This window comes from Acipenser ruthenus, chromosome 11 (assembly GCF_902713425.1).
Source record: "Acipenser ruthenus chromosome 11, fAciRut3.2 maternal haplotype, whole genome shotgun sequence".
Classification (NCBI taxonomy): Eukaryota; Metazoa; Chordata; class Actinopteri; order Acipenseriformes; family Acipenseridae; genus Acipenser; species Acipenser ruthenus.
Window position 1 is genome coordinate 24,670,209 of NC_081199.1, and position 27,016 is coordinate 24,697,224.

At 40.7% G+C, this 27,016-nt stretch overlaps 1 protein-coding gene across 5 annotated transcripts in view; it reads right to left on the bottom strand.

Moving 5' to 3' along the window:
* LOC117426810 (obscurin-like protein 1) overlaps positions 1-27,016 on the bottom strand; it is a 62,961-nt gene that overhangs the window by 14,393 nt on the left and 21,552 nt on the right. For 2 of the 5 annotated variants that reach the window (XM_034044868.3, XM_059033479.1), the window contains exons 3-21: positions 22,196-22,465; positions 21,369-21,629; positions 20,555-20,860; positions 19,591-19,857; positions 17,770-18,045; positions 17,286-17,561; positions 16,595-16,873; positions 15,610-15,885; positions 14,476-14,751; positions 14,018-14,290; positions 13,077-13,352; positions 11,632-11,907; positions 11,144-11,419; positions 6,839-7,117; positions 5,894-6,166; positions 5,061-5,336; positions 3,846-4,112; positions 1,675-1,944; positions 706-972 (exon numbers count right to left, since the gene is read on the bottom strand). In XM_034044868.3, the coding sequence (XP_033900759.3) occupies positions 706-972; positions 1,675-1,944; positions 3,846-4,112; positions 5,061-5,336; positions 5,894-6,166; positions 6,839-7,117; positions 11,144-11,419; positions 11,632-11,907; positions 13,077-13,352; positions 14,018-14,290; positions 14,476-14,751; positions 15,610-15,885; positions 16,595-16,873; positions 17,286-17,561; positions 17,770-18,045; positions 19,591-19,857; positions 20,555-20,860; positions 21,369-21,629; positions 22,196-22,465 (5,220 nt within the window). The remainder of the gene's footprint in view (positions 1-705; positions 973-1,674; positions 1,945-3,845; positions 4,113-5,060; positions 5,337-5,893; positions 6,167-6,838; positions 7,118-11,143; positions 11,420-11,631; positions 11,908-13,076; positions 13,353-14,017; positions 14,291-14,475; positions 14,752-15,609; positions 15,886-16,594; positions 16,874-17,285; positions 17,562-17,769; positions 18,046-19,590; positions 19,858-20,554; positions 20,861-21,368; positions 21,630-22,195; positions 22,466-27,016) is intronic. The other 3 variants (XM_034044869.3, XM_059033480.1, XM_059033481.1) reach the window with 3 other exon arrangements.

The following is a 27,016-nucleotide window of genomic DNA, read 5'->3' on the forward strand; positions in this document are numbered from 1 at the left end:
GTCACCACTCAAGTCAGCCGTGATGGATGGTTATATACTTTTTAAATAATTATGATACTAAAGACTGTTTGTTGTTTTTATTTTTTTTATTTTTATTTCCATCTCTTGCAGCAACTGTCTCTTACCACGTAACTTTATTGTGCTCTTTATATGCAGGTATTTCCCTCCATTATTAATCATGGTCTTTATGCAGGGTGAACAGAAAGATGTCAGAAAAAACAATCCTTCAGACTGCAACTCTTGCTGGTAATGAATAGTTGTATGTCATCATCCCTGAAACTCTAACTTCTAGTCAGACAGCCTCCTCTGGTGTGAAAAACAGACAATGACTGATTAAACAAATATCACAACGCACCCAATTGTGACACATACTGTGACGTGTCATTTACCAGCACAGGGGTAGTTGTATATGGCTCCGACTGAATGTGTGATCTGCATGACTCCCTGTTGTTGTATCTGCTTAAATCCTAATTTCCCCGAGCTTTCAGTACTTACTATTAAAGAAAACTGATTCTAAAAAGACTCCTTGAGGCTGATTGTGGGCAAGTGAGACAGGGAAGCATACATGTGTTGTGCTGTATACTGAAACCCATAGGAGAGCACTGAAGCTTGAATTTGGTTAAAACGCAATTTTATTTGTACAAATGATGGCACAAACTGAGGCCTTGACAACCCAGGAAGTAGAAGTAGAGCCGGCATACTCACGCTCCACGTTGAGCTTGCCCTGTGTCCGGTCATGTAGAGTCTCGCAGCGGAAGGTGCCCCGGTCTGAGAAGGTGAGGTTGTGGACAGTGAGGCTGCGCTTCCTCCCTTTCGCACTCAGTGTGAATTTGGGGCTGGGCTGGATGACCACACCCTGTCTCATCCACTGGACCTCCCCTGACTCCAGACTGACCTCCACTTCCAGCGTGGCCTCCCCGTGCTCCTCTGCAATCACGGCTTCCATCTTCTTTGTGAACAGGACCTGCGCTTCTGTACCCGAGAGGGGGGAGAACAGTCGTAGCATTAGTGTGAAAACCTCCAAAAAAGCACTCTGCTTTATTGAAGGCTGACAGAATTGTACTGCCACAAAGTTGGACATTATAGGTATATTTAGAGGTTGAACCTGAAAAAAATCATTAAAGGCGGTAATCACTGTATATTAGTGGTGTCAAACTCAGTTTAACCAAATTAACTTTTAAATCCTGTTAGAAACCTCCGAACTTTCACGTACCAATCAGAAAGCTCCATTGCAGGGCACTACCACACGGTAAGTTCACCACGGAACTTAGATAGAACTAGCTTTAAAAAGCAAAACAGAAAGAAACCCCTATATCATAAAAATAAGAAAATATCTGATTTGCTTGATGCACTTGTTATACCGTCATTTTCTGACTATAAGACACAGCCTATGTATAACTTGCATGGTTAAACAGCCTTAATAATCTCTTGTATACCACCCAAGAAAAATGTTATACTATATACAGTAAAATACTACAACATGAGTAAACTGTACAAACCTGGTTATAACACATACATTCTCAAAAAATTGTAAACAAGTGCACAATATACTGTTAAAATTAAGGTTTTACTGTGTTTACTATGTCTCTCAATCTCAACTGGAAACAAGAAACGGGACCACGGTGGCTTATCTGATTAAATACAAAACACTGATCTGCTCTGGTGTTCACTCACCCTGAACCTGAAGGTTTGCCTTCGACACCACCCCCTCAGCCTCAGCCGTCACCTTGGAGCTATCTGTAAGCTGGCAGTCCCGGATGGTCAGTGTGTGACACAGCCCTTTCCTGGACACCACAAACTTGTCATCTGGAACAACCACATTGCCGTTCCTGTGCCACACCAGCTTGGCATCTTCTGGTGACACAACGCACTTCAATGTGGCGTCTTCCCCTTCCAGCACGGTGACGTTGTGCAGTTCTGCGATGACCTCCACCACCCGAGGCACTAAGCGAGAGGGGGGAGGAAGAACAATGAACTTCCTACAGAGCTGGAAAGCTGAGTAGAAACATTTTTGGTACCATTTTAGATATAGAGTAGGACCAGCTACCATTTTTAATTACAATACTGTAATTTGATAATTACCAATAGTTGTTGCAGTTACTTGGTAGCAACTGTGTAATTACATGGAATTTGTCTTGTGAGCCACATCTTGTTACCTGATGTAATTACATTGTAACACCCTGGTAAAGGCCATTGCCATGTAATGATATCTTTATTACACTTGTAGTAAGGGCAGGAAACATTGGATAAACCTAGCCACTGGGATTTAGCTTTTATAAATGCCCCTTTTATATACACTAGCAAGCATATTTATATAGTATAAAGACTGTTAAAGAAAAATTTGGTGACGTTGGTGTTTTGTAACTGAACTGTATCCCATTAAGACCACCCACACAGCATTTAACAGGCTGCACATAATGTCAGTTTATCAGCCGAGATGATTATTGGTTGTTAGTTGCGTTGGAAATTAATTCTATCATGTGATTACTTAGTAAAGCCCGACCATGCAGCATTTGACAGGCTGCACAAAATGTGACAATAAGCAGGTTTGTGAGACATTAAGAGAGGTAATTTCTCAAAGAACCTATGATGCATGGCAAGTGGTTTTTGAAAATTCGTGATAATAAATAGGGCATGACATTAAGCAAAGTGATATAAAACAGGTTCATCTCTATTTGAATTAATTATATAATTGACTTGAATACTAGTATAAGAATGAAACAGAACTAAATATATTAGTTTTGAGAGTCCAATATGGTTTATTGGTAGTCCTTTTATATTTTATTTTACCAGTCCCAAGTTTGTAATTTTGAAGTTAAACTTATATGTAAATGGTAAGATGATCACGGTCTCAGCCTAGCTGTGCACTGTTTAATTGATTCAGGAGGGAGGTTATTTGGGCTAAGTTGTATTCCTCGTGTCCTGAGGCGTGTACTGCTGCTAGCTGTAGAGGAGCAGGAGCTTTTCAATGTACCATCCTCTACAATACAGGGTTTGGTGGTGATTGGCTGGTCATGTAGGCAAAAAGCTTAGTTAATGAAATGGCTCCATTCAGGTAAGGGGGCACTGGTGGTGCTGTGCTTGGCTGCCTAGGGCCATCCTGGCTATTAAGTGCTCACGTGTCCCCTCAGGATATCAGGATCCGAGCCATTGATGTGGGTAGTGATTGGTGCTTTTTTAATGTACTAATTTACAGGAGACTGCTACTATTTATTGCTAGTGATTGTTGCTACCTATTTGAAATACTATGTGGCATTGTTAATGATTATTGATATCAATTGAAATCTGTTAATTGTTGACACCTGCTGAAGTATTATTCAGTGCTGCTAATAATGACCTGTTCATATATCAGCCTTTCTGTGTATAATTGCTGAGAAACACTAGCCGTTAGAACTGGCTTACTTTTTAAATATAATGGTACTGTGACAACAAGAAATACTGTTTCCTTTTAAACAAACCGTTGGGTGTGGTAAACTCGTTTCTGCTTGTGTGGTGAGTGTCCCTCTGCTCTTCTAAATAAAAGAACCTGTGTGCATGGAACTACTTTATTCTGGTTTGCCTTTATAGCTGGGGGGGGGGGATTAATGAGACATTCTAGGGGATCTCTCACCTCTGTATAAAAACTAAAGAGTGTGGCGTAGTCTAAGTGAAAATGACAAAATATCGCCAAAACAACACATGCACCTCTGAGACTTGGACTCGCTCCTATGTATCTTTCATTACTCCTTGATTGTAATAAATCTCATATATTCTGCATTACTTTAATGTCTAATGATCCATAGTTCCCAGCAAGGTGAAAAAACAGAATATTTTCTTTGGAAAATAAATGAATATTGTCTCCTTACTCTCCACAGTAACTCTGGCACATGTTTTGTCATCTTTGGATTCACAGACATACTCCCCGGTGTCGTTGCCTGTAGCACGGTGAATGGTCAGTGAGCGCTCACGACCTTCGGCCTTCATAGCAAGATGTCTGCTGGGAAGGATCTGTTGGCCATCTTTCAGCCACTGGACATCTCCCTTGGGTTTGCAGAGCTCGCAACGTAGAATGATCGTGTCGTCCTTGTAAGCGTAGACCTCTTCCAAACTTCGGACAAAATTCAACTTCAGCTCTAAACCACAAAGGCAAAAGGTAAATGTATTCATTCTTATGTAATAGTCTAGTGCTGCATGAATCCATGTAAGGGAAAACTAAGAAAAACTGGTCTGTGTTCACAAAACTTTAACACAGGAGTTATTTAAAGAATTGGTCTTTTTTTTTTTTTTTTTTTTTACTAAAATCCACTTTGATATTCCTGAAACTCTTCTGGACTCCTGCTAGTTTCATTAACATTAGTAAAGAACAGTTTCAATGAAACTTTCATTTACAGTAAAGCCTGTCAAATCCAGCATCATTTGAGACTTTTTGAACACTTAAAAAAACTTTAATACAGTACATACAGTATAATAAACACAATAATGTCTCAGCATAATCTGTACCTGTTTAAACCATTTCCACACAAAGGCGTTCACTTGATCATACCAGCATGTGGGATTCAAACGCTTTCTGCTGGCATTCAGGTTTTCTCCATGTTCTTTTTAGTAAAGTATTTTCTCGGCATCTTTTCTTTTCAGAATCACACCATTCAATTTGGTCGGGACCCAAATATCTTGCCGAATTACACAGAATCCCAGTATGTAGAGAGGCTGGATTAGACAGGCTTTATTGTATATATAAAACCGTATATGAAAAACAACTCATAAATTAAAGCTTTGTAAACAGACTCCATTGTGTCTTGACTAGCTGGGCGATTTATTTTTCTCCATAGAAACATGCACTGTACTGGAGACTATCTAGGCTGGGCTTTGTAGGAGGTCTGTTTATCTTTAGTCCTCCTGATCAGTAAATACAGCTCTTCTAATTTGACCTCCAGATGTATTCTACCAGCAAGGTCTTTAGCCATATATATTTCAGTCAGCCATTTGACACATTTACCCCATAGTTATTTGCATGGTAATGGTACAAAATTAGTGCGACACAAAATGGAGAAATGAAAACCGTGTAATGTGGCAGTACCCACCTTTCACACTGACGACAAACACCATTTCATCGTCCTGAGAGATGCAGGTATACATGCCGCAGTCTTCCTTGGATGTGTTCTTCACAATGAGGCTGTGAACTCTGCCCTCCACCCTCGTCTCGTACTTCTCACTGTCAAAGATCTGGCTCTGGTGACGGAGCCACTTCACCTCACTTTTTTCACTAGACACCACTGCTGACATGATGGTGTTTTCAGTTTCTGTGGCAAACACGTCCTCTGGTTTCTCCTGTTTGCGTTCAAACTTGATGGGAGCCGCTTAAGGAAAAATAAGACAAAATAACAAATTGTTAAAATCTAGCTTCTCTGCTTAAACTTTAGAGTCATGCTGGAGATACCAATTGTTTCACCTCAGTGGTGTCTGTCAGTCACTAGGGAAAGTAGATGACTGGTTATTGGCAGATAAGAAGTATTGAAAGAGGGATTCAAATATCACCCTCCAGGTGAGATGACCCAGGACGTGTAACAACCTATCAATCAAATTAATTTTCTATAGCGCCTTTTATGCCAAGGCATCCCAAAGTGCTTGAAAATAAAACTACCTGAAAATAAGGCACGAAAACTGCTTTCTTTACCCTAGTATGGAACCTGAATTTTTTTGCTATAACATGTTCTTCTACAAATGAAATTGCACCACAGTTAAGACTTATGGAATTATTTCATAACACACACTTTTACACCTTTAAGGTTATGAGCTTGCACTGAGCATAAATATATGCCAGTACTGTACAGAGTGCGGTAGATAGGATCCCACTGTTGCCAGCATTTCTTTTGTTTATTTTACTGCCCCTCCATTTTGTGTGCTCTCCTCCTACCTTTGACCTGCAAGGTGAAGTGAATTTCATCACTGAAGGCATCACATGTGTACACTCCGCTGTCTGACAGCTGCACTTTGCGAATGCTGAAGAGGCGGGACTTCCCGTCACTGCTTGCGCAGTAGCGTTCCCCACTTATGTCCTTCCAGTTCTTTAACCACTGCACCGCGGCGTCTTCCTTGGAGACCCGCGCACACAGCGTCACGCTGTCATTCTCCACAACATCAATTGACTCCTTCGCATCTTCTTTGTTCAGAATTTGAACAGGTGGCTCTAAATGTAAAAATAGACATTTAAATAATTATTGGGAGGTGAAAAGGGAATATTCAGATTTGACTTTACGAGCTAGATGACTGACTGTGGTAAGAATTCAGTAATCCATTAAGTGGTCTTGTATTCAAATATTTTGTAAAAGTAACTCAAAATGCACAATATATGTATACAGTACCTCAAATATTTCATCAGAATTCTGGGAATCAAATACCAAAATCTACAAAAAATATTAGACTGTTTTGTCACCTTTTAATCACTCTGAATGAGAGTGATTTTGAGATTATTTTTTTATTAGCCTCAACAGGAGAAAGGCCAGCCCTGCAAGTGTCATTTGAGCTCACCAGTGCCTGACAGAGTAGTGGTCTCTGTCAGTGGGATAACAGTCCCTAAGGTTTAAAGTTATACATTAAACTGTTGCCCAAAGGGTTATTTTACATTTGGGGCTGTATCTCACATCCACAATGACATTCTGGCTGCTGTCAGTTTTTCATGAATAAACATGACTGAAAAACTTCAGCCACTAAAAATGTGAATTCCAAACTGGACACAGGAATAAATGTTGGATTACAAACTGGACAAAGGAATAAATGTTGAATTACAAACTGGACACAGGAATAAATGTTGAATTCCAGGGCCCTCAATCTAAGACTGCAATGTTTTCACCAGACTTACCTTTTACAGTTACCGTGGTAACCATTTTGTCATCGCCTGCATTGCAGATGTATTCGGCTGAATCTGAGGGTCGAAGGCCTGAGATGACCAGCTGGCGCACTGAGCCGATGGTCTCTATGCAGATACGGGAGTCTTCTGAGGACAGGGGCTTCCCGTTGCAGTACCACTCCACCGTGGCGTTGGACCGGGAGAGTTCACAGGACAACACAAGGTCATCACCAGCAATCAGACTGTGGTGCTCAGGGCTGTCAGAATTTCCTATAATGGTCACTGGTGGCTCTGAAATACAGGGTAAGAAAGCCTAAGCACTTTCTTTTAATACAGTGTTTTTCATTCAGTGACAAATCCAGAAACATTGCGAATTTCAATACAAAATTAGGACAAATATGGGGGCTCCCGAGTGGCGCATCCAGTAAAGGCGCTTCGCGCGGAATGCAGGATGTGCCCTATAGCCTGGAGATCGCAAGTTCGAATCCAGGCTATTCCTTTGCCGACCGAGGACGGGAGCTTCCAGGGGGCAGCGCTCAATTGGCCGAGCGCCACCTGGGGGTAGGGAGGGCTTAGGTCGGCAGGGGAATCCACGGCTCACCGTGCATCAGCCACCCCTGTGGCCGATAGGGCACCTGTGGTTCTGCAGTGGAGCCGCCAGATCTGTGTTGTCCTGTGGCACTATAGGTCTGGTGGCATCGCTGTGGATCTGCAGTGCGAAAAATGATGGCTTGGCAGGAGCACGTTTTGGATGACACGTGTTCCAGCCGCTGTTTCCTGAGTTGGCGGGGGGGTTGCGAGCGGTGAGCCGAGGATACAGATAATAATTGGGCATACTAAATTGGGAAATTGGGGAGAAAACCGGGGTAAAAAATTGGCGACGACTAAATTAAAAAAAAAACTAAAACAAAATTAGGACAAATATATGTTCTAGCTAACTAGAATCAAATACCTCTTGTCTGCCAATATATTTTAAGATTTTCTTTACTTTATTCCAGCTTCCCTTCTCAATACGCCCTTGAACTTTAATTTATAATACATTTTTCTTTACTGCACTGTACATAGGAGTTCTGATTTCAGTTTTTTTAAATGAAGGTTTAACCCAATTTTGGAAATTAAAAAAAACTAAAACAAATATTCCTTTCATGCATTTCACTAGTGAGTAACTCTGAATGCTGTTTAATCTTTGAATTGGAGCAGCTGCAGGTAAGAAACCTTCATGCCCATTGACATTCACAACAAATTCCTTGTTTCTCCTATTCACTATCATCAACAGCAGCATAGTATTCACACTACCTAAATGTAAATCACATGGTTTCAATGCATGTTGATTGTGCATTTTTTAGGTAGTGTGAATAGGCCAGGATTGTGGGCTGACCTTAATCCATACAACCTAGGAAGTTATCTATCAACATCCAATGCTTAAGACACTAGACATGGATGAAAAAACTACATTTTGTTTTTTTATAGAGAACAAAAAACTGTAAATTGATTATACTACTAGAGAAATATTGGAGACACTAGTTTCACGGTGCATATGTTAACTTTGTTGAGAAAACACAGCAAAAATAAGTGGAAGACATTCTACTTGTCCTGCAGTCCTTGTAAACAGTGCTACTAAAACAATCAGGTGCCAGCAATCAGGCTTAATGCTTAAACCCTCCATATGCAATAAAGACCTACAGGAAAGACTCATGTGAGACTTATTAGAGGTTAGATAATACCTGCAATAACCCCTGTAAGTTCAGAGCAGATCTGATAATTTGAGTAACACTTCTCACAAGCTAGTTCTACTAATCAGGTCTGGGTGCAGGACATGGAGACTCCCTTCCTCCTACTGTGGCGGTGTTTCCCAGAACAGATCACATAGGGCAGGGGTTCCCAACTTCCTTGTGAGCTACCTTCTTCCCCGCCCATTACACAGTACCAGCAGTTTGAATGACAGGCAATTTATGCAATCCGGCATTAGTAGATTGTAGTCATTGTATGTTTTCCTGTCTGAACTGAGAGTGTATTCCCGGGATTTGTAACAGTAGAGAGAAACGTTTTAATAACGTCTGAACGTGAGACACGGCCTCCAAAAAAGAAATCAAGAATGTACACATACAACTTTTAAAGAAGTTAAAGAATGGGATGAAGAGTTTTTCTTTACAAGCTCCAATGAAAAGCATGTGCTTAATTTGTCATGGACATGTCAGTGTGACAAAGATGCAACGTTGAACAACATTTTACCACACACCACAAGAAGTTTGCAAATGAGTACGTTCCAAATAGTTACTTGAGGAAAGTAAAAGTGAGAGAATTGAAGGCAACCTTGATCGCTCAACAATCTCTTTTTAAGAAACTATGCTAGTAAGTCTAAAGCAGCCACGATTGCATCATTCAAGATCGTGCATGTACTTGCAAAGAACAAGAAACCATTTGAAGATGATGAGGTCGTTAAGGAAGCTATGCTTACAGCTTCTGAAACGTTGTTTCAAGACTTCAAAAACCATTCTGAAATTACGTCTGCCATTAAAGATGTCCAGCTCTCTGCAAACTCGGTAACATGGAGAATGGAAGCAATGTCAAAAAATGTCACCTGCATGCTAAAACAAGATTTGATGCGCTGCAAATTTTTCAGCCTACAAGTAGACGAATCAACAGATGTATGCGACGCGGCTCAGTTGTGCATTTTTCTCAGAGCAGTTTTTGAGGATTGTAGTGTGAAAGAAGACACGCTGGCAGTTTTACCATTGACTGGCAAAACACGATGTGAAGACATTTATCAGGCTTTTAAGCATTCTTTACACAAGATTGGTGCCCCTCTGCAAAAAATTGTGTCAATAACAACTGATGGTGCATCTGCAATGGTAGGAAAGAAGATTGGCTTCATTGCTTCATTGCTTCATTGCAAGGGAAGGACAACACTTTGACACAGCTGATTGGATCAGTGAATGCATTCCGAAAAGAGCTGAGAGTGTGAAAATCAAGAAGGGAGTTTTCACTCACTTTCCAGGCCTAGAGAAGAACATGCACCCTTCGACAGGGAAATGTATGCTGAACACATTGATAAAATTGAAGAAGACTTATGAAATACGGTTTGATGACTTCAGACACATGGATACCAGTGAAAACGCATCCAGGATAGCATATGTAGCGAAACGTGACAATGCCGACTGAGAGATTTAAATAATCACTCTTCAGAATGATTTAGAACTGAAGTCCCGATCATCTGACAAGGGGTATTGGACATTTGTGGAGAAACAGAAGTACCCCCTTTTGAAAGAACTTTGTCTTCGCATGAGTGCTTTTTTCGGATCCACATATTTGTGTGAGACTGTGTTTTCTGCAATGAAATACCTGAAATCACGCTTCACTGATACTCATCTCAACAACTGCATGAAGCTGGCCATAACACAGTACACACCAGACTTTGGAAAGCTAGCAGAGGGTATGCAGTGTCAGGTATGGCACTAGAGGTGAGTATTCAACATAACTTTAACGTACAATACATCTGTTTTACTAAAGTAGCGTCTTATTCTCTTATATGGATTATTTATTTTAAAACACTAGTTTTTTTTATAAATACTTATCAGGAAATATTGATTATCATTAACAACTAACAGTTTGTACATCATGCAAATATTTACACTATTTTTTTAGTAATACATTATATTAATCTTAGCTAAAATAAACAATACCGGTGAATGATGTTTTTATGCTCTGCGGTTTACATTTTTTGTCAGGTACTACAGTGCTCACAATCCTTTATTTCTGATAAAAAACAAAAAGGTTAGTAGTTTATATTTTCATTAGGAAACAATATCTGCAATACCTGCATTGTTGTCCTATGTTCTACATTTTATGTAAATTGTCAAATTAATTAATTGGGCCATTAAAACCTGAAGGTTACCTGGTTTTCAACATTTAATATATATTGTGTGGTATCTAAATCCAATTGAACAATCCAACTTATCTTTCAGTTGCTGTACTGGCTGTATATATGGCTGCTGTATGTGTGTCAGAATGTTAAATACTTTTGCTAGAGGAACAGTCACAAATGCACAGTGTTGTAGTTGCCAAGCAAGTAGAATAGTGCAGTGTAAAACAGCAAGCTAGTGTTGTTTCATTGTATATATAGTATATTGTATATACAGTTTCTGAGACATATGTCCTGTATTTGGCTTTCTACAGATGATTCTTCATGAGGACAGGTTGAGCAAGGAAGATGTTGCCAGCTGCATGTTACTTTTTCAGTATTATTGCCCATGGGGCAGTAAAGGTTGGGGACCACTGACATATTGTAACATGCCTGAGAGGCTGGCCTCGTCTTACCTTTCACACAGACATGGAACACAACACTGTCGTCACAGGCATCACAGAAGTATTCCCCTGAGTCTGAGGTCTCTGCATTCAGGATGACCAGCGAGCGGAAAGCCCCCTCCTCCTCCAGGCAGACACGCTCATTATCTGTGATTTTCTCTCCGTCCTTGTACCACTTGATGGTCCCATTGGCTCGAGAGAGCTCACACTCCAGGACAACATCGTCTGAAACCATAACCTGCTGCTGAGTCTTCAGTTCCCCTTTCCGCTTGATCTGCACTGGTGCCTCTGAAAGAAGTAAGATCATAAAGCACGTATAACACATTCACAAAGGCTACATAATAGTGTGAATAATCCTTCAGAATCACTTTGAAAAGAGAAATAAAATGCATATTTAAGGTTGTTCAGTCATTATAAATGAAAAGTTAAACTGCACAATAATTGAGAGCAGGGAATATTCTACCTAAATTAATGAAGGAATTCATTCTTTGGAAACTCACCAGTAACTTTCACTCTGAAATCCATTGTCTCGTCTTTGGCGTCACAAAAGTAATTCCCAGAATCCTCCAGCTTGGGGGAGTGGATGGTCAGCCGCCGAAGAACTCCAACCTCCTCGATGGTGACCTCTTTGCTGTCCTCCATCTCCTGTCCCTCTTTCCGCCAGCTCACCTTCGCATTAGAATGGGAGACTTCACACTCCAGCACCACAGGGTCTCCCACGAAAACTTTCACAGCCCCAGGGGCTTTGTGAGGCCGCACAAACTTCACTGGCGGTTCTGAAGATAAAGGATTCAAATCAAAACTTTACAAATTATCGCTCTCATCCACTCAAAACACTCCCATCATAGGGCTTAACATTTTTTTTTAGACCTGGTCCTTAAATCACATACTCTACAACCATCCTAAGTATGTGTGTTATTTGCATACATTTTTACCTGTGGTTTGCAAAAAGTGAGTGTCTGGGACTAATGGGATACTGAAATTTCATGACAGTAAAAAAGAATAGGGATTATGTATTTGTGACAGAGAAAGAATGAACCTGAGTTACAAATCTCCCTCCCGACCTGTGAGGGCGCTGTGTAAAGGGAACAGTGTGCCCCGGACTGGATGGGTTGGCAATTCATTGCAAGGAAAGGTGGAAGTCGGCCATCTAGAAAGGGGACGGAGTCACAGTACATCCAGTCATCGCCCCAGACGGGAAGCTATGTGGCGATCTCACATTGGAGAAAAACGATTGCACTCGCTAACCAAGGGGTGTGGCTGACGGTATAAAAGAGGTTGTGACTATGTGAACTGCTACTTTTGTTATGGTTACGGACAAACCACTGAAGGACCGTATATATGTACCGTGAATGTTTCGTGTTTGTTTTGTTTGCCGTGTTAATTGTACTGTTTGTCTTTTATAGACGGCTAACACTTCTGGGAGCTGTCGCTTAAGGCCAGCACCCAAACCGGACTTCCCTGCACTTGTACTCACTAAATAAATTGTGTTTCACCACTTGCACTGCAGCACTCACTCTGGACTTGTGATCGTGTTTGTGTTCTGTGTGTGTTTAAATACTGTGTCTATTATTTCGGGACTGAACCTTTAACTGCACAATACACATTGTTGTGTATTGTTGTGTATTGCCAGTCCTCCATTATTTTACTGTTGTCAAGTGACATTAGAATTACAAATAAACCACCATTTTACCAGTATTTTGTTGTATGTCATTGTCTTGAGCACTGCAAAACACTTTGCCACAGTATTCCATAAATTAACTGGCTGGATGTACATCCACATTTGAAACCAAGCATGATTTGGTTAACCATGGGCTAAACTAGGGTCGACCAGCTTAATATTTCATGGTGTGGTTATAACATGACAGACATAGGGTTAGAAAGCTTTGTGTGTGGTCAACGAGGTATATCAGTAAATAATGGTACTTCATTATTAAGAAAGTACCTGTAATTTTCACCATGAAGGTCACTGAATCATCAACTGCGTCACAGATGTATTCAGCAGAGTCTTGGACTGCAGCCTTGGGGATAATGAGCCTCCTGTGGACTCCTTCGGTCTCCAGGATGAGATCTTCCGTCTCCTCTAACTCTAGCCCATCCTGGTACCAGCGCACATCTGCATTGGGTCGAGAGACCTCGCAGCTCAGCACCACACACTCTTCTGTGAGGAATTCTAACACCATGGGGGACTGGCTGGGGGACACGATCTGGACTGCAGGTTCTGAAAGAGAGTCAACAAAAGACTAAGAAATCTTGTTCATGGGAAGAAAGATAGTGTCTGACTTTTCTATAGAGATTCCTGTGTAGTGTGAACTGATGTCAGTCCAATATATCCAGTACATATTTTCTTGTACAATATCAATGATCGAACAAGTGAATCATAGAGTGAAGAATACACTAATCTAGAAACCAAAGTCACCACTAACACTGCAGCCGTATTAGGTTACAGCAAAGGGTGCAGATTTTGAGGAGTTTCCATATAATTAAAAATGTGAAGTCAACATATAAAATTGTTTATGTAATACATTATCAGTTGAAGAAGCAGTGGAAGATTTACAAAAACAGCTCCCCTTATAGGGATGCTTAAAAAGAAATTCCCTTGAATTAAAAGTAATACAAAAAATGTCATGTATATTATAATTTTAAAGTTGTTTTCTCTAAAAAAAACATTCCTCAGTAATTTTGGTTTTGAATGAAATTGATAAAGCAGTGACTAAAACAGAATGTTGTATTGCCTGTCATTGGGACCTTGTGGGATTGCATAAATAATCTACTGTTGTACCATGTTTTTTCAGGATTCTGCTTTTTCACATTGATATTATTTGTAATGCACAATGTAGTTATGGTATTTACAATGCAACAGGTTGTACTGTGTATATTGCTCACCTGTCACTGTAACCTGATAGAAAATGGAGTCGTCTGCTGTGTCACAAACGTACTCCCCAGAATTTTCAGGGCGTCCCTGGAGGATAATTAGTCTCCTGTGAGGTCCCTCAGATTCCAGGATGACATCATCGCTTTCCAAGAGCTCTTGGCCATCCTTGTACCAGTGCACAGCTGCATTGGAGCGGGACAGCTCACAGCTCAACACAATTTGTTCAGAAACCTGGTGCTCCAGATGGACATCCCCCCTTGGATGTACTACAGTCACAGGTGGCTCTGAGACACAAAAAAGCACCAAGTTAATGGCAATAGTCAAAGTTAAGTTTTCAAGTTGCCACTGTGGAGTCATGTTGTCCAACAAGACAACTCAAGTCGCTATTTTTATTTTACAGCGGTACACTCTTGTGGACCAACAATTACCAGGGAACTAATAATGTGCTAAATTGACATTTAATTTTTACCTTGAATGTTCACATTGAAAACCACTGCATCATCTACTGCATGGCAGGTGTAAACCCCAGAGTCTGAGAGTTTTGATGATTGGATAACCAGTCGCCTCATTGTTTTGTCAGATTGAACAGTAATGCCATCGCTTGGTTGGATTTCAATTCCATCCTTGTACCAGCGCACAGGAGCGTCGGGGCGAGACACCTGACAGTACAGCACCACAGGAGAGGACTCAACGATGCTTTTGTGAAGGTCGGCTTCAGGAAGTGGATTAAATTTCACAGGAGGAGCTGCAGGACAAATGATGAGTTTTGTTTTAAAAATATTTTCCATGGAAAATATCATTGAAACAACTCGGTACACCTGGACTGCTGGTCAGAGCTGGTGGTTTGCTTGTTTTCAGCTGGTTGGGAGACTAGGTGCTGGTTAAACTGGTCCAAGAAAAAAAAAGTTGGTCTATTAAAATCCCTTTACTCTGAAGTTCAAAAGTCAACTGTTGTCTATGTTTCTAAATACATTCGTTTTGCTGTAAACCTTGTCTGGGATTGTATACACCTGCTGGGCACCCAGTAAAAGGACAGTAAATATTGTTTCCAATTTCCACATTTTAACAGGTCACCAGCTCACCAGAAGTGTTGAGCAAGCCATAAAAGTACCTGAGTACTGCAGTGGATTACCAGTCCATTGTGGAGCCACTAGCTTGCTAAAAGAGGAGCGATCCAATACACCAGGGTTTTAAGCAATTCTATAAAGATATAGGCTAGCACAGTGGCAAATGTTAAATACTGAGGGACACAAAGCAGTGAAAATAATTAATCATTATTTCTCTCTGTAAACAAGATACCTGTTATAGATTATATAGAACCATCATAGGCTCATTAAGATATTCATCCAATTTTTAAGGACTCCCAGGGAAGACAGACTTGTCTTACAAACACACATTTTAATTGATGTAAAAGAAATTAGTTCAACAAAAACACAAAATACATATACAACAATAAGCGGTATCAGCAATTTTTAGGCAAGCATGGGTATTAAATAAGACAATGGAGGTTATTCACAGACTTGTAAGATTTGTTAGTAGCCTCAAGAAGATTTAAAGGGATTAATTTATTGCACTGGATTCAGCTCTAAACACTGCATATCACCTTCAATGTCCACGTTAAACTTGATGACATCATCAACAGCATCACAACAGTACACCCCTGAGTGGGAGACCTCTGCTGATTGGATGACCAGCCTCCTTGTGCTTCCCTCTGATTGGATGTCAAAGCCTTCCTGTGGGTGGAGCTCCATTCCATCCTTGTACCAGCGTACCCGAGTGTTGGGATTAGACAGTTCACAGAACAGCTCAATGGGGCTGCCCGATTCAATGCTTTTGTTGCGGTCAGTCTCTGACAGGGCTGCAAACTTCACCGGTGGAGCTACAGGTGTTATTTTGGTATAGAACGGGAATAGACGTGTTAAAGACGGTAAATAGATACGCTTTACAAGTCTACATCCACATTACATACTTTGTGGGGTTCTGTGGTCACACGGCATCATTATGTGGCAAAAACGGCCTATGGAGGTGCAATACACCCTGCTATTGTCAATGGGGATTTAGGAAAACTCTAGTATGCAGTGGGAGGGTGAATCATGGGAGACCATTCTTTGGTGTTATTCATGTCTGCAATCTGTTGGGGGTTATTTTTCTATTAGTGAGTAACCACTACCATTCAGCAGGTTCATCGTCATGGGAGAATGCCCCTGTGCGTTAAGCTCGTTCTGGGCGGCTGTTTTGCTGGGAGCAACCTAAACAAAGTATCTGTGGTACTAAAATGGAACTTATGGCTCCTAGTGTGTTGCACCTCAAATATTCTACAATAGTAACTCTTTGGTGCAACACTTTACCTTAAATTCTTACAAATCCCAGAGTGCTAACGGAAGTCCTCATTACAAATTGCACTGGGTGGCTCCTGCTGATATTGTATATTCTCAATTCAACAATGACATTTTAATACATTCAAAGAACTCTGTTGGGCTGTGTTAACTATGTTGTGGTTCTTAATTACAAAATGTGCTACAGTAGTCGCCTCAAGAAAAATTAAAGGAATTAATTTGCTCTGGATTCAACTTAAAACTGTGATTCACCTTCAACATCCACATTGAATTTGATGACATCATCAACAGCGTCACAACAGTACACCCCTGAGTGGGAGACCTCTACTGATTGGATGACCAGCCTCCTTGTGCTTCCCACTGATTGGATGTCAAATCCTTCCTGTGGGTGGAGCTCCGTTCCATCCTTGTACCAGCGTACCCGAGTGTTGGGATTAGACAGTTCACAGCACAGCTCAATGGGGCTGCCCGATTCAATGCTTTTGTGACGGTCCATCTCTGACATGGCTGCAAACTTCACAGGTGGAGCTACTGGCGGTTTAAGTAATCATTTAAAGATTTGTGTTACTATTTCTGTATTTAACACAATTGGAAACAGTTTCAACATAAAGATAACGAGACAATTTTAACAATAAGACATTACTTTTAAGCTCATAAATATATTGTTTCACATATGGTCATTTAATTAGTGAATAAAGGGGTTTGTGTTTTCAATGTGAGTTATACAGTATTGGAAAAAAAGTTTACAGGAGATTTAATATTGAACAGTTCTGGATTTAAATAAGAATTGTCTGTGGTGTGTTAAAGCATGTTATACACAGAACTGTCGTTTTGCTACTCAAACTGTTACACAAAAGTTACTATTCACAAACTAACAAGTAGATAAGGTTAATTAAAAGACCTTATCACAAGACTTGATTCAATCTCCAAACTACTATATCACCTTCAACATCCACGTTAAATTTGATGACATCATCAACGGCGTCACAGCTATACACCCCAGAGTGGGAGGCCTCTGCTGATTGGATGACCAGCTGCCTCTTGGTGCCCTCTGATTGGATGTCAAACCCATCCTGTGGGTGAAGCGCCATTCCATCCTTGTACCAGCAGACCTGAGTATTGGGGTTTGACAGTTCACAGCACAGCTCAATGGGGCTGCCCGATTCAATGTTTTTGTGGCGGTCCATCAACGAAAGTGCTGCAAACTTCACCCGTCGAGCTACAGGTGGTTTAAATAATCTTTTTTAGATGTGTGCTACTGTTTCTGTATTTGATACAACTAGAACTAATTTCAACATAAAGACAATGCAACAAAATACAGTATAGACAACAATAAGACATCATCAAGACCAGTGATTCAGCATGAGCAATTACATTTACAACACACATTGAAAGAGATTAGTTTATTGCAGACTACGTTCACTCACCTTCAACCTCCACGTTAAATTTCAGGACATCATCAATGGCGTCACACCTGTACTCCCCCGAATGAGAGAAATCTGCGGATTGGATGACCAGCCTCCTCATGGTGCCTTCTGATTGGACATGAATTCCTTCTTGAGTGTGTAACTCCACCCCATCCTTGTACCAATGGACCTGCGCGTTGGCGTCTGACAGTTCACAGTACAGGACAATAGGGCTGCCTGCTTCAGTTTTTTTGTTGCGGTCCATCTCTGGTAGAGACTCAAACTTCACCGGTGGAGCTACAAGTTGAGGAATTCATTTTTAGTGAATTGCCTAGCATTTACCACTGTTAAATACTTTCTTTTTTTTAGCCACAATTTTGAATTAAGATGTGCAGGACATTTAATTTTAATTTTAGTAATTCACATTACAAATCGATCACTATGAATACTATAGCCTCTGTGTACAAAGCTTTAGTGAGTTATATAGATGATAAACAATGAACATTCTTCGATTACTGTAGTTATTAAATGCATGAGGATGGCCGAATAATCATTGTGAGTAAATTCAGTTCCATATATTCCAGAAAATATAATTTATATACTGTGAGAGAGAGTGAATGAATCCTGGTCAACAATCTCTCTCCCGACCTGTGAGGGTGCTGTATAACAGGAACTGTGTGCCCTGTACAGGATGGTTTGGCAGTTCATTCCAGGGTTAGTCAGAAGGGGGCGGAGTCACAATACCAGAAGTCATCGCCTTAATACGGTAAGCGATGTGTCAGTCATGGATTAGAGGATACGTGATTGCACTAGCTATCGAAGGGGGCGTGACGAAGCAATCTGTTCCTTTGTTATGGTTACTGCAAGGACCTGTAAAGGAGACTGAGTGTAAACATACCGTGAGTGTTGTTTGCTTGTTGTTCTAACTGTTGTTATTTGTCATTGTTAGACGGCTAACTCTAACTGGGAGCTGTTGCTATAAGCCAGTACCAAACCCGGACTACTCTGCACCACTGTTTCACAATCGTTGTCTTGCACCACACCTGCACAAAGAGCACTCACTGTCTGGAGAAGTGACCGTGTCTGTGTTGTGTGTTATTATTATTATAGTCTTATTATTTTGGGACTGAAATCCTTGTTTTGCACGGAACGATACACATGGCTGTGTAGAGCCGTGCTTATTATGTAAGTGTTGTTGACACAGCCAAATAAAGAGCTGCGTAATTGTGAACTGTCTTATTGTCATTTCCGGAGCACTGCATCACCACTGCACCTGTGCACTGCAAACCACTTGTTCACAATACACAGTAACTAACTTTCTTTCTGTTACCTCAGATTTTAATAATATCTTAATTGTAATTGCTCAAGTATGAAATAAAAATAAACTCACTGATAAATAATAAGGTACCATACTTTACCACTAGAATATTCATGATTTCTAAATACAGTTAAAGGTTGAAATTTATAACATTATTTTCAAGATTTTATTTTGCATTATTTTTGATGGGCACTCAAATGTAACTTTGACTGCAGTTAGTCATGTAAACGTTAAAGTCCAGGGCTTGTAACCAGAAGGTCCCCGGTTCAAATCCCACCTCTGCCACTGGATGACTCAATGTGTGACCCTGAGCAAGTCACTTAACCTCCTTTTGCTCCATCCTGCGGATGAGATGTTAAATCAATGTCCTATTGTAAGTGACTCTGCATATAATGCACAGTTCACAGCCTACCTCTGTAAAGCGCTTAGATGGTGGTGCACTATGAAAGGCGCTATATAAAAATAAAGATATTATTATTATTAAACACAGTGAAAGGCTTAAATCTAGCATGCTGATAACTCACGTTGCACATAGAGCATTGCCGAGTCCCTCACTCCGTAGGCAATGAAGGTGATTTCAGACCTGTTATCAGACGGATTCGTAGCTTTGAGACGCAGGGAATGCTCTGTACGGGAGCGGTGTATGGTGTACCTCTCATCCTCCTGGATTTGGGAACCATTTAAAAACCAGGTCCCGATCACCAGGGCAGACAGCTCAATGGAAAACTCAGCATCTTTGCCCTCAGACACCAGGACATCCTGTAGAGGCGTTTTTATCCGAGCCACTGGCACTATGGAGAGAGAATTGAATAGAGCATGTGTGTACTCCATGCAGTGTAATTATATGGTAATTAATTATGCTGTAAACACTGGGTATTGTTTTTAGCATTATATGGTAACTACTTACTCATAACTGACACACAGTATTCAAATGACTGGGCTTTTCAGGACATAGAGCACCTAGCTGTTAGTTAGCTAGTCGTAATATTTATTATAAATTACAAGAAAAGAAAGAGCAATTTCATTGGCTAACAAGTGTTCCAAACTGTGCAAATATGTCACCATACTAGCATAGTTTAGGACTTTCAGAACCACACTGCTTGATTCACTTGAAAACAAATTTCTTTTGGTAGGGGTGAGGGGTGAGGTCCAAAATGTGCAGGCCTGTTTAACAGCAAGGTGAAGCGTGCAGATATTGGACCAAATTTGAACACCCTGTCATGTGTTATTGCTTTCTCAGAGTATTAATGGTAGTTCGATTTGTTTCTGCATCCCAGACAACAATAACTCTGACAGGAAAATCACCACTGTGTCATGCATCTTTTAGGAGTGGCACTAATCCTAGATGGTTATAATGGGTTTAACTGATAATGGTGCAAATCATATACATTTCAAATTAATCACAGACATATAAAACATTGCCTACCTATTGTTCTCAACAAAGTGCAGCTTGTCCTTATTAATTCCTAACAAAGACAGTTTGCTCACCTAGGTGGACGACTGATGAGAACTCCACGTGGCCGCTCCTGCCGTACTTGTTGACGCTGCAGATGCGGAACCGGTAGTCTGCCTCAGAGGGCACGCTGTCGCCCAGGATCTCCACCGCACTGGCTAGGTCTGTGGTCAGGCACTGCAGCCACTCCTGGGAGCCCACCTCCTGCCTCTCCAGCACGTACCCTGTGGGGGGGTTCTTGCGTGAATCGTGTGCCGGGACCCAGGACAGCAACGCTGAGTTTGAACGCTCCGTGTTCATCTGCACACCCACCGGGCAACTGGGTGGAGACTGCCGGACCGCTAAGGAGATTAACAAGTGGACTTTTAAAGACAAGTATTTTTAAGATGACTTTCCCTACATTACTATATATTACTGTATCATTTATAATATTTTTTAATTTTTAATACTTTACTTTTAACACTTAGGAACCTTTAAATCATAGACACATCTATATACTCACAACTTCACAAATGATCTGCTTGATTTAACGGGTTGACAAGAACCTGAGCTGGTTATGTCTTTACTCACAGATTCAATCGTTTCATTACCTATAGTACAAAGAAGCATCATGTTTGCTGTTTATACAATTTGAAAATGAAAGATTTCATAAAACAGCACCTTTTCTGCTTAAACTTCAGCGATTGCTTTGAAAATACTGTACTACTTAACACAATATACACTGTATGTGATCCTGTCTGCCATGACAAAAGTCTAGTAATAATGTTGTTTTTTTTCTATGGGACATTGTTTAAGAATCACCCTTTATATACATCATAAAATTGAGCAGTATCAAATTTATCTCCTTACCCTTGACACGGAGCTGTGAAGAAGTCTTGGATCTGCCCACTACAAAAGTCACAATCCCAGAGTCTTGGGGTGTTGCATTGACAAAGACGAGGATGTGGGTTTTGCCAAAGGATTTTAGGATAGTTTGGTGCGTCTCTCGAAGCTCTAGTCCATCTTTGAACCAATGAATGTCCATCTCTTCATCCTCAACCTCCACGCAGAAAGCAGCATTCTCCCCTTCTAATAAATCCACCTTCCGGGGAAGCTTGCGCACAATTGTACCTAAAGACATATACAAAAACAACCTCATCTCCAATCTGCATGTTTTAAGCTTCATGTTGGCAGAACGAGACACAGTGATTACAAAAGGCTGTTGGAAGATTCCCAAGAACTATATCTCCCAGCATCCTTTTGCAATCGCTGTGCCTCCAAGTAATTTGCAAGATTGTGTCAGATTCTAGCAACCAAGAATCAAAACTGCAAACTAAAGATCCACAAGTATGGGCAATGGCTGAATAGTCTGTATAAAGAAGGGTAAAAGTGTAATGCAAGTTACCTACATTTAATTATAATCCTATTGCACTTCCTTGGTGTATAATGTAATGCAAATACGAAACATTTCTGGAGTATTGTCAAAATCCATACATAGTACATTGTTAGTCAACTCTTTGACTTTTATAACATTTTCACTACTTACTGCTCTTGTGTACTAAGTATCATTCATCATAATTGTTTTGTAAAAGACACCGTCACAGTAAGTTGGCAGATTGCTATACAGTATGTACAGAAAGTTAAAATCAAGAAAGGGCCACAAATTGCACGACCCAGTGGATATGTGGCCTGCTTACCTCTGACAGACACCTCAGCAATACTCCTCCCTCCATCAGCCATCTCACAGAGATAGATTCCATCATCATCTGCCCCAATGTCTCGGATGGTGAGTCGACGCACTGTACCACACTGCTCAATGCCATACTTTGCTCCTGGCTGCAGTCGCCGATCTTCCAGATACCAGGTGGTAGGAACGGAGTCCACAGAGACCTCACACTCCAGCACAGCCAGCTCTCGCTCACGTACCTCCACATCATTCAGGGGCTGCTTGAACCGCACTGCCGGCTCTGGGGTAAGAATGATATGTCAATGCCTGACTACCGTATAACTAATGCATAGAGAACAAACATTAAAACAATCATTATTCTCATACCTAATGCTTGAAACTGAAACCGAAATATAGTTAGTTTAACTTATGTGCCAATTTGGAGGTTACCGGTAATGATACAATCATTAAATGGTTAGTTGATGCTGCCATTGTTTTTAATACACTGCTATATTTCCCCACAGGGTCTTTTCCTACAGAGCACAGTCTCTAATTTGAAGGAATGCTACTGCAGCTGACAGGTGGACTACCTACATGAAAGTGGACAAAGGAGATAGAGGCAGGGCTGGATTTAAGGGGGGGGGGGGCAACCGGGACATTTGTCCAGGGCCCTGAGCTGCCAAGGGGGCCCGCAGCCTGGTTAAAATAAATACAAAAATAAAAATTGCTATTTTACAGTTTAAAATCCAATCCACTTGCCCTGTGATCACACTAGCTAAACACTTGCGTCTCTTACTGGTCACGCGCACACTAGAGGACAGCAAGACAAGAGAGAGAGTGGGAGTGAGAGATAGAGCGCAAGAGAGAGACTAATACAGAAAAAATAGAAAACTTAGCGGTGCAACAAAACGAAAAAAAAAACAAAAGGAAAAACAAGCTAGTGAAAAATGCTTGATGGAAAACATTCCGAGACTATCAAAATCTGGTTTTAAATCCTATAAAAATGAAGTAACGACAACAACAAATGAACCTGAACAACTGGTTAACAAGAGTTTTGGCGGCACTACTGTTCCAAATAATGGGCCTGAAGAATTACAAAGTAGTACAGAACAAGGAGTCGGACCCAGTCTGCCCCACATCGCCAATTAACGATCAAGGTAACTTCAATCTGCCTTTCGCTTTAACCCACAGACTTGAGGAATAATTGTATTGCTCTTATTGTATTACTTGTATTGTAACACTTGAAATGTATTTGCTTACGATTGTAAGTCGCCCTGGATAAGGGCGTCTGCTAAGAAATAAATAATAATAATAATAATAATAATAATAATAATAATAACAGTCTGGAGAGATTCGACAAAACTAGGAAATCCATTCAAGCACAAAACATCGAACTGTCAGTGGTAGTTGAATTACTTGAATCTCTGAAAACATTTCTGGATGAGATTCGTGATCATTTTGATGATTTTGAAAACTGTGCAATGGAAGCTGCAGTGCTGAAGAAATATTGAGATGAAGAGCGACGGCAGAGTCGACCACCCAGTGCTCTGCAGGATCACGATTGCCCCAGTGTAACTTAAGGTTTACTACAGGGCAGAGACAGAATTCGTGTCCATATGTTCCTAAAGATTCTGGATACTCTTTCAGATTGCTTGCACTGATCAAAAGCGTATGTTACTGTGCATAACTTGTTTGGCTTCCTTACCGACTTTCAGAACATGTCAGACAGAATACGACATCAAAAACAAAGCTGCTACACTCATGCAAACCTATCCTTCAGATCTGGACGAATATTTCCCATCAGAAATGCTCCAGTTTACTAAATTTGTTACTGGCAAGGACAAGAGAACAGTGTTTGACCACCTTCAACTTTCAAATGTCACCCCTGCTCTGCGCATTTACCTATCCTTAATGTGCACTAACTGTTCTGGAGAACGATCATTCTCACGCATGGGACTCATTAAGAATGAACTGAGAGCCACCATGAACCAGGATTTTTTGGTTCCTTGTCCAGGGGCCCAAGATACTAAAATCCGGCCGTGGATAGAGGGCTGATCATTAAAAACGCTAAAAAGGTCTGGAGTAGAGAAGCAGGCTTTTGCTCTGCTTGTGGTTTTGCCGTGACTAAGAATACCGCATTGGGCCTCCTGCTTTTATTTTGGAAGTGCATTTCGGATCAGGCGCCACTCCCCACAGATATGTTACACAAATAAAACAGTAAATGCATGGGAACATGGGGAAAGCTACTCTCCTAATGCAGGATCTCTGCGGTCCAAGGGATGCTTAGAATGTTAGTAAACTTGTAGCGACTGAGGAGCCTTCCTCCACTGGTGGGCATAATGGAAGATTGGAAGTAGGGGTCAACATTGCTGACAGGGCAAAACACTTACTGCAAAACCAAAGAATGATTGCCTTATCCCCTCCCCCCTGCCCGGACTGCTTCTAATCCAGCAGCCACATTACAGATGACATGATTCAGGCACTAAATTTAGCAATGTCGGAGTTGGCCAGTTAATGCACTGGGATAAACTACCCTTCACAGACTGAGACCCTGCCTGTAATGTGGTACTGCTTTCACAGGGACAAGTCTTTAAAAGCGGTTAGCTATCACTTACAATACAGAGCATAGCCCCCTGTAGAAATGAATCTGTGCTGTAGTTGCATCACTGTAGACAGAGACAGTCGTTACTTCTGCCAATATAAAATAAAGGGATCCGCCATATAAAGATGTGAGATCTACGAAATTGAATAAATACTGTCACAATAACTATTCTGATTGTTGGAAAGACATTCTCAAAACAGATCTGGTTCTACATTTCTACACAATCTGTTGATTAGATTATAAGAAATAAGCAGAATGTGGAAAAAAATCCTGTTCTACTTCTTGAAGAAGCAAAACATATTGTAAATGAAGACAGGTCTTTTAGAATTTGAGATGAACAAAGGAATGTCATGTTTGTAGCACTTTTTTTTTTTTTTAAAAACTTTGTTTATTGGATTTCACAAATTAAACAGGATGAAACATATACACAATTTAACAGAGATTTAAGTGGAAATCATATTAATAATAATTATAATTGTTATAAAAGAGAAGAGAAAGAGAGAAGAGAAAGAAAAGAAAGAGCCAGAGAGAAAGACAGAGAAAGAAAGTGCCGTGCTTGCTTTTTCATTATTATTAATCTGAGCTTGTCAACATAGGAGAGGAAGGGTTGCCATGCTTTATAAAATTTTGCAGTGGATCCCCTTAATGTAAACTTTATTTTTTCCAATTTAAGGGAGTACATGAGATCCCTAATCCAGTGAACATGTGAGGGTGGGGCAGCCTGTTTCCAACCAAACAAAATGAGGATTCTAGCCAGCAGAGTTGCAAAGGCCATGGTGTCCGACTGCAGCCCTGTTAAGGGAACATTGTCAGGAATCACACCGAAAATCGCATTGAGTGGAGTGGGGTCAATAGGCACTTGTAAGAACTGAGAGAGGATCTCAAAGACAGAGGTCCAAAATGGAGCCAGCCTGGGACAGGACCAGAACATATGAATGAGAGAAGCTGGTGCTAGTTTGCATCTGTCACAGGCTGGATCCAATTCAGGGTATATTCTGGCCAATTTGACCTTTGATAAATGAAGACGGTGTAAGAGCTTGAATTGAATAAGCCCATGCCGAGCACAAACTGAAGAGGAATGCACACGAGCAAGGATGGATTATTATTATTATTATTATTATTATTATTATTATTATTATTATTATTATTATTATTTATTTCTTAGCAGACGCCCTTATCCAGGGCGACTTACAATTGTAAGCAAATACATTTCAAGTGTTACAATAAGATTCCCAAATGTCATCAGTTAGCTGGAGTCCTAGATCATGTTCCCACAGGGTTTTCAAAGTGGACAATGAAGGGCAATGCAGAGACAATATAATGTTATAAATTTTAGATATTACGCCCCTACTGTCAGAGTTAAATTCTAGAATCAAATCAGTGGTTGATTTGGGAGGCAGTAGAGGAAATTGAACCACTCTATAATGAACAAAGTTTCAAATTTGCAAGTAGCGAAAAAAGTGTGTTTGAGGTAGGTTACATTTTTGGACAAGCTGGCCAAACGATGCAAAATTATTGTCAATGTATAAATCTTTAAGAGACTTAATACCACTTCTATACCATAGACTAAAAGCAGAGTCTTTCACTGAGGGTGGGAATAGATGGTTTACATCAACAGGGGCAGATATGGACATGGACTGTAAGCCAAACCGCCTCCTAAACTGGGACCAGATCCGGAGGAAGTGACACACCAATGGGTTAACACTAAACTGAGAAGTCGAGAGGGGAAGAGAAGAGCACAGTAGGGCAGACAGGGAGGTAAGGCGACAGGAGGCTGACTCCATGACCATCCATGCAGGGCCGTCCAGCCGGGGGTGAAAATGTGACCAATATAATAGATTTCGGATATTAGCCGACCAATAATAAAATTGAAAGTTAGGCAGAGCCATACCCCCCCCCCCCCCCCCCCATTTCATTCCTTGTAGGAAATCTTTCAGAATTCTGGGAGGCTTCTTATTCCAGATAAACAAAGAAACCATCTGATCAAGTGTATTGAAAAAACTTTTAGTAATAAAAACAGGGATACATTGAAACAGGTAGAGTAACTTAAGGGGTGTGTTCATCTTGACCGAGTTGATGCGACCTGCCAGAGAAAGTGGTAGAGTGGACCAACAAAGAAAGTCTTGTTTAATACACTCTAGTAGGGGAGTAAAGTTAAATTGAAAGAGTTTGTTGTATGAGCGTGTGACTGTGACCCCCAGGTAAGTGAAGCTTTCGGATGCAATTTTGAAAGGGAGATTCTCAAGGGGA